This window comes from Orbicella faveolata, unplaced genomic scaffold (genome assembly GCF_042242905.1).
Source record: "Orbicella faveolata isolate gen_17 unplaced genomic scaffold, um_ofav_v1 contig_35, whole genome shotgun sequence".
Taxonomy (NCBI): domain Eukaryota; kingdom Metazoa; phylum Cnidaria; class Anthozoa; order Scleractinia; family Merulinidae; genus Orbicella; species Orbicella faveolata.
This window is the reverse complement of record NW_028301564.1, coordinates 4,081,814-4,090,000: the sequence shown is the minus strand read 5'-3', so window position 1 is coordinate 4,090,000 and position 8,187 is coordinate 4,081,814. Positions and strand designations below refer to the sequence as shown.

The following is an 8,187-nucleotide window of genomic DNA, read 5'->3' as shown; positions in this document are numbered from 1 at the left end:
GCCGATAATCGTTAATTATGCGCTCGTTTTCAGACTAAAATGAATTAATATAAGTTACTTCAGCGTGCCAAAAAAAAAATGCTGTAATAATGCCATTTACTTATAAAAAGGCATCCTTAACGCCAAACTTAAGACTAAACTTTAGAGCCCTGGCCAAACGGACTCGCAAGTAGTCGCAAGCAGCCGCAAGTTGAAATTGCGTAGAGAGTTGCGTTGGGTGGCTAAACGGACTCGCAAGTTTCCTCGCAAGTACCCGCAAGTCGCTATAAAAACCCATTTCAAGTCCGAAATATCCTGTATTTCATTGGCTAATAATAGGTTACCGGGACGTCTCTCAATTTGCGTTGACTTGGGTTGAGTGGCAAAACGGTGAAAAACTGGCGTCGACCTGCGTGCAAATTTGATCTCGACCAAAGCGAGCGTAGGTCATCGCAATTCAACGCAAGTGCACGCAAAACCTGGCCAAACGGAGTCGCAAGTAGACCCAAGTTTTCAACTTGCGTCTACTTGCGAGTACGTTTGCCCAGGGCTTACGCGTTCTTCTGTCGAGAGAAAAGGCTAATTTAAGTTAAGTTAACTTTCATTTCGCGAATTACAACTATAGAGCAAAATGTTCAAATGTTTCGATTTTTTCTTGAAGTGGCACCGACATATATGTTTCAAAACGACTTAAAATCTTGCCAGTCTCCTTTCCTCTATCATTTTGACGACTAGCACATGAGTTGTGCTTCGAAGGAAAGCAATCGAGCTTTTTACATTATTTTTGCCGACTGTAGCTTTGCGAGTGATTTGTTTCAGTTTTCAGTAGGATTTGCGCAGATATAGTTCAAATGAATTTTGCTAGTTAGTTTCGCAGGCAAAAACTGCTTCTACACAAAATAAATACTTTCGAAGTGGAAGGTTTTATGAAGGGCCAACTTTGGACAGTGAATATTAAGACTATTGCGAACACAGTTAGAATTGACATCTTAACGTGTTGTTCATAATTATCAAAAATATATGTGTTCATTTAAGAACACCAAATGTACGTCTTTAAGACGAATTAGTTTGAGAACATGAAACTACAGTTTCTTGTTCGACTTGGTCCTGGCAGGCGCATGTTTATTTTATATCGTTGTTGTATAAGATATGTATTATGCACTTTGAATAAAAAGTATGCATGTTCAGAGAAAAGAGGAGTGATTAATTTTTGATTCTAATCAGTATCTTTGTGCTACTTGTTCTTTCTGCATTGCATCTTACGATGAAAAAGCTTTTTTTAAGTGTCAAATGGTACTTGTTCTGTGGAAGTTTTTCGCTTGGACTTTCTGCAGCATATTGAAGGAGAGCCAGGCCCGAAACATCTGTTAAACAAGTACTATTTGACACGAAAAGAGCTTTTTCAGACTTTTATATTTAGAAAAAGTCTGTCAGACCTTTTCAATCTTGTGCATTCGTACTGACTTTTTATAACACTCCTTTAATAGCTTTAGTGCACTTAGACAGCAATTTGGAACAAAACTGGACCATTATTTCCACCGACGAAAATGTGTCTTAGATTTTGATCTTTGAAGTCACTCTCATGTGCGTTTAACAATGCTAAACTCAATGTCAAGGTTCTACTCATCAGTGGTAATAAAAGATCTCATGTTTCATTAATCCAATTTGTGCAAAACACCCTTAATAAAATAAATATACGGTAAGCAATTAGGGGCTTAAAATTGTTTTCCTGCAGTCTCGGAATTTTAATCACGGCGTTGAAACGTGAAAAAAATTCTGTCTTTCACAGTATGTAGTCTTGATTCAACCCTTCAAGTCGTTTGCAGACAATCTGCCGAACATTTGTATGTCTGAAATTCTGGTTGATATAAGTTGTGCCGCATACGAACAAGATGTCGTAGAGAACTTCGTAATCCGATAAGATCTACCAAAGTAATAGTACAGAAATGAGCTTTTGATCATTGAAATGCTGTAACGCAAATTTGAACACCTTTTGGCGAGTAGCCTTTTACAGTAAAAGACTTTATTAATTTGGTAACAGTAATAGCGACGTGTTCTCAAACCTGACTCACTGTGCTAAAACTCGTCAGAAGGGTTTCTCTTATTTTAGAAGCAGGAATGCACAACGGACAGATATATTGTTTAATGGCTGAACTATGCCTCGTGAATGATCTGTAACTAAGATTCGTTGGTTTCATTTGACAGAAAAGATTTATATACGTTAACATAATCTGAAGTTGCAAACTGGCGAGGAGAAAGATTTATCGTTGAATCATTGGGAAAAGTTTTTTCGCGAAGAATACAAGTTACTAGGTGACTTCTTATGGATTGTACTCTAATCTTTTGTTCTACAAGAGGGGGATTCCAAAACAATACCTGAGGGATTTGCTCAAGGGGCCGGAGGTATGATTGCTGTGAGTAGAGTTGCTTGGAAACTCTTTGGTGTGTTTTCATGACACAGGGTCACATTAAGGGCAGATTAAATGATAAAAGGAGGATTAAATTTGTTGTCGTCTTCTTAACTTCCACACCAGACAGGAAAAGATTTACACGCTATTTTTCTCCCGCAGTGTAACCAATATTTAAAGCATGCGCCCATTTGCAAACAAATCAAGTCAATTTCACTCATGACCTCACAAGTCGGCTTTCACGCCACTTGGCCAGAGATTTAAAAGCGGTTTACACTTCTTTCTTGGGAGAAGTACGACCCAGCGCTGAAGAAGATGGACGCCGTGAAAGAGCAGGGATCGTTCCAGTAATTTTTGTAATAGCCCAATTTCGATATATTAAAATTCAGCCTAAAACAATAGACCTCAGCACGAGGCTCCGGGGAATAACTACAGAGTTTGTGGGGTTTATTTTCCGGAGCCTCGAGCTGAGGTCTATTGTTTTAGACTGAATTTTAACATATCGAAATTGGGCTATTGGTACTCAAAGGACTGATACTACTGAGGAGGGGAGGGGGGGGGGTGGACTTGCGTTGCTGCTGGGCGCTGCATGCTGAGAAACCCTCACCTTAGAGACTACTCTTGGCTTATTCCGTCAAGTGTGACCGTAAATGAACCTCGTGGAAAATAATGGCCGCACGAAATCCTGGGTGTGAGGAGCGCGCTTCTCGTCCGCAGGATTTCGCGCGGCCATTTGTTACTTGGGGTTTTCGTTTGCGTCACGAACGAAGGACAAAGCGAAAGAGGGACTACTCGTAGTCTATATGATAAAACACTAAATGCCTTTTGTTTTACAACCTTGCGCTCGTATTTTTCTAGAACTAACCCTTTACTTGGATACGGTGGCTGCGCCCGCAGTACGAGTGGCAGTCAAAACTTAGCTGTTTACCGAAACGTCACCATAATAGTCTTTTTGTTCACAGCTGACAAAACAAAGAGAAAATTCTAAGTTGCTTTGGCTTCTTCTAATACTAAACTCAAGAATTCTGGGTTTAATTTGACGTGGAACAGCAGCATGTTTGCTCAAAATATCCAAAATGACACAACTATTATCCTACCTGGCGACAGCGATCGAAAAGCGAGTTGCCGAGTGCGGGCGACCCATTTTTGGCGCAAAATAAAAATCTGATATGACTTTTGGAGTCAAGAAATCCTCTTTCGTGAATATTTAATGCCGTCTCCGGTGAGAAAATATGTCGGACTTTAATTAACATGCAACAGGACAGTAAAGTTTTCCAGCCTGCAGAATCCTGATTGGTTAATTCAAATTTCAGGTGCGCCGGCCGTATGCAAGGTTCAACTGCACCTGATAATAGTTGTCAAACAGCTGCTTTTCCGATAAAGGAATGGAGAAGAATCTCTGCTACTTCCTCCCTAGTGGGGGGAGGGGGGAGGGGGGGGGGGGGGAGCGGGAAGTGAATTGGGACTGGGAAGGCGCGGCGTTCCTCGCGCACTTCCGTTATTCTATCTCCCAGGCCTCTGAACTACTAGCTTACACGGTCAAGGGCTAGGGGCCTCTGTGGAGGAGAGAGCCGACAGGAAATGCGTCACGCAAGGCATTTGTTCATGATTTGTTATCACCGGATCAAATGACGTCAGTCTCTGACGCAATTTATCAGATTCCAAAAGAATATATATGTCATACGTACTGCAGACACTCCCAAACGAATGTATGAAATTATCGCTTTCAGACTCCACATTACCAATATTATTGAGATCCAGAGAACAAAACAAAAGCAGAATGAACTCGTTCATCCTTCATGTTGCTTTTGTTTTGAGCACTACGACTATTGCCTATGCTATCGATAGCGAGGCAATTGGATACTTCCTAAGGCATCCACAAGAACAGTTCTGCGCGGCAGACTTTGGTAAGTCTTGAGAGAACATTTTGTTCAGTGTGCTAATCAGTATATGACGGACACGGACGTATGTTGTCTGGTTGAATTTGTAGCCCGTGAAAGCGTTATACTTTCTCCAAAAATTAGGGAAACCCTAAACGGTAGAATTAGTTAGAAAGTCATTGACCTCAACCCGTAATACAACGGATTAACGAGGGATGAAAGTGAAGACGATATATCGCAAGGAATAATCTTCTCGATTCTGCCACCTTTCATGTTTTTCTCGTACATGGCAGTATCGTCAAGGCAATTCAGTTCGTTTCATCAGCATTTAGCTTATAGCTTTGTAGTCATGCTCACAAGTGATAAGAAACGTACTACGACTTACGGAAATGGAATTTCTACACGTACGGTAGGCCGGAAATGATTGATTCCAAGAACATCATTGGCCTGACCTGAAGGTCTACCGGCTCATCCACGAAGTGACACATCTGGACACGATCTCGGATTTATGCCATTTCTCTGTTGTTTTATACAATTATGCTGTAAAAGAGATTTTCACTACAGTTGAACCTCTATTAAGCGGCCACCCCTCATTAAGCGGCCAGTTATCAAAGTCCTGAAATTGCTGTCAGTAAAATACTGTAAATAAAATGAACTGGCCATCCCTAGCTGGTAAGCGGCTTTGGCCATCTTTTGGTCGTCCCGATGAGGGTTTTTCTATTGTCCTTATCCCTATTAAGCGGCCATGCAGCCAAAATTTAATACACGTAGTTTGACTATCTTTTGGAAAAGACGATGGAAAAGTCCGAAATAGAGGGTGACGACTGAAAAAAAAAACATTCAAACACACGTTTATTATGATTTTCTTGACGTGATTCTTCATTAAGCAATTGACACAATCTAAAAGATATCCAAAAAACACGAACCCCTATTAACCCTCGGACGTACAAGCTAACTCATACCCCCATCGTGGTACAATAGAGGGGGGGAGGGGAGGGATGGAATCTCACTCTGGGTTTTCGTTCTGTTAGCGCACAGCAAAATAAATTTACATCGATTAGATAGTCCCAAGCTTTCAGTATACAAAATGATACCATTTTTGTTGGTTGTGATCTTGGATTTTACTATTTTCCTAAAAAGTCAAGAAATAACAGAAAATTGATACAAAATCAAGCGCCACGAGGCTTATGAAATGTACAAATCAGTGATTTTCTGGAATTTGATGAAGAAAACTGGAAAAAATACAAAAGTGATGGACACACAATTGACATATCAAAATTTCCTCGAAGGATGAATGAACAGCTACCGAAAAATTCAGCCCCTTGGAGTAAATCGTCTTTTCAAAACTTTGAAAAAACCTTATTGGGTGCGGCGGGGAGGGGGCGTGTTGGCTCCATCCCCCTTTGTACGTCCCAGAGTTAAGCGGCCACCTCTCATTTCGCCTGTATACTACTTTTTAAAAATAAGCTAAACTACCGAAAGCAAAAATGGTAGCTTAAGATTAATTTGCTAAAAGCAAAACAACTTTTATTATACCCGCAAATGTGAGGCTAGGAAAAAAATCTGAATACAGTAAATGCTTAAAGTCACTTCATGAGGAGTGAATATTTTGGGCTCTTAAATGCCTTCGCCAATTTACCAAAAACTTTCTCACATTTGCTTCGCGGTTGATCCCAAGCTTGATCTAACTTAACGATCTAAAATGACCTTTTGTGGTTGGAGATTATCAGTGTGGACAAAAATGTGTATTTTTTAGGAGATCGGAGAGCGCAGAGGGGCCCGTTTTCTGTTTAAATAATATTCATGAGCACGGGCAATCACTGATAACACGTGTAGCAACTAAGTGGATGATTTTATCACGTTAACTATTAAGGCTGAAACTTTGCTCTTTTGTCTTTAGCGGTTCGCGCCCTGGTCTTGCCAAAGAACCAGACAACAGAAGGGTACAAACACATTCGCGTGTACGATCTAAAAATCCTGAAAATCTACAAAGGAGGCAAAACGCTTGGACTCACTGAAAACAGGACGGTCCACGGTGAAAATATTACCATCAATGGTGAAATCAGCCTGTTTGTAAAAGCTCACACTGTTTCAGTGAAGCTAAAAAACAGCACTGTGTACTTTCTTGCCGGGAGTGTCGGGAGCAAGACAATCCAGCTGAATTTAGGCAGTTGGGTTCAACCTTGGTCAGAGCTCACTAAAGAACAGCGCGCGGGAATCCGAGGAATGTATTCTCCGCATAACTGCAAATGCCAAATAACGCCTTGTTTCACTGGGAAAGCAGACTGCGATCACCTGTTGAAGGGATGCAACGTATCTCAACACCAACTGGGGACATTTTACCTGGGTTGTGAATGGCGTTATTCTTTCTGCTTGAAAAACAGCGAGGCAACCGCATGCTCCTGGCATGAAACCGCTGCGTACATGAACTGCAGGAGCCCGGCAATACCTTAAAAGCTTCTTGTCGGGTGTGAATTGGAATTCAGTACACCATAACTTGAAATCTTTAATAAAATCGCCGAGAAAGCAGCACATTTACAGTTTGAGAATATCTTTTCTCTCTGATTAACTTGATCAAGTGCTATATAAAGGAGGATTACAGAAGAATGCTGTGTTTTTCGACACAGCTCTGTTCGATCTCTACCGTTTTGATTTTTTTTTTTTTTTTTGCAATCAAAGGCTTGCAGTGGGAGGTCCCGCAAACGTTTGAGATTTTTGGAAAAGTTGAGTTGTTTATGAAAGAGAGAGTAATTAACGGATGTGAAAAAAAAAAAACAGGTAATGTCTAATATATGGACGGCAAACAGACTGCTATTTGAGTTGGTGTCGTCTGTTTGTGGCGTGTCTCGTAAACAAAACAGTAGTTTGGATTGAAGTTACCGTTTCAATAGGACAGCCATTGTAAACCAAGGAATCTCTTTTTCTATTCATTGTAGTATTGATTAATAGCCGTTTCCTTAGAAAATTTCGTATAGTATCTTCTTTACCATGAAATTTAATAGACCATTAATTCTTGTGATGCTTTTTTAAAATACTTTCACACGCACAGAACAGAACTTCTACTCTACATTAAAGGAGCTAAGGTTTGCGCATCTTGAAAAGTTTAGCCTAAATTTTTCAAGTTCGTCGTTTGTAATCCATGTCAATCTTCTTCATCCTTAACCATCTTTGTTCCTTTATGGTTTATTTTTATCTCTTTGGTGCTTTGCTATCTTAGCAAACTGCTATTTTCAGGTTTCCGGCGATTTAAAGGTAATTTCACACGCGGCCAAAATAACTCAAATTACCGTGATTGAGCTTAAGGCTTTTTTCTAATATCATCATCATTTCTGTTAAATTTAGCAGGTGTTTTGTGAGTCGTCTTGGCGGAATTTTAAACTGAGTAGATAATTTCCGAAACCTTAACGCTGTAGAATCTGCAGGATAACGAGTTTGTAAAATTTACTTCAAGTTCACTGTAATTGTGTATTATTTCATTACTTTTGTGTAGCTGTTATGTAACAAACCAAAATGAACAGCAAAACGCATAAAATAGGGTATGATATCACTCCTTTTATATATAGTAACTGATGTTTGCAATCCGTTTGTACTTTAGCCACACGACTAAGACTGGATTACTCAAGATAATGTTACTAAAAGCGATTTTGTCGAAATATTTTCTGCAGTAAACACACATTTGTCTGAAATAATTGAAAGCGAGCTTTTACAGGACCTGAGGGTGGGTGTATTTACTGACTGCGGTCAGCTTTTCCGTTTAATTTCGTCTAGACTTTTTTCATCTTCCATGAGTTTTGCCATGCCCCGAGTAGTTTCGGCGTATCGTCATTCGTAAAATCGTAATCTTTTGTACAATAAGCGAGCTAAATTATTAAACAAATCTAATGTGCTTTCTCTTTTACATCATTGTAGCAACAGTTGTG

The 8,187-nt window shown here is 40.0% G+C and overlaps 3 protein-coding genes across 5 annotated transcripts in view; 2 read left to right on the top strand and 1 right to left on the bottom strand.

Moving 5' to 3' along the window:
• The window catches only part of LOC110046643 (metalloproteinase inhibitor 4-like), a 9,874-nt gene extending 8,701 nt beyond the window's left edge, over nucleotides 1-1,173 (top strand). The window contains exon 2 of the mRNA XM_020752337.2: nucleotides 1-1,173. This exon is cut by the window's left edge and continues 998 nt beyond it. The gene's annotated coding sequence lies outside the window, so the exon portion shown is untranslated.
• LOC110046632 (synapsin-2-like) overlaps nucleotides 1-8,187 on the bottom strand; it is a 54,665-nt gene that overhangs the window by 25,127 nt on the left and 21,351 nt on the right. The window lies entirely within an intron of this gene.
• Nucleotides 4,049-8,165, top strand: LOC149102691 (metalloproteinase inhibitor 3-like). The gene is made up of 2 exons (XM_089274083.1): nucleotides 4,049-4,294; nucleotides 6,168-8,165. The coding sequence occupies exons 1-2, from the start codon at nucleotides 4,063-4,065 to the stop codon at nucleotides 6,719-6,721; spliced, it is 786 nt and encodes a 261-aa protein (XP_089130209.1). The 5' UTR covers nucleotides 4,049-4,062; the 3' UTR covers nucleotides 6,722-8,165.

Coding starts and splice junctions, on each gene's coding strand:
- LOC149102691 (XM_089274083.1), top strand. CDS start 4,063: ATGTCATACGTACTGCAGACACTCCCAAACGAATGTATGAAATTATCG. Junction 4,295..6,167: donor GTTCTGCGCGGCAGACTTTG/GTAAGTCTTGAG, acceptor TTTTGTCTTTAG/CGGTTCGCGCCCTGGTCTTG.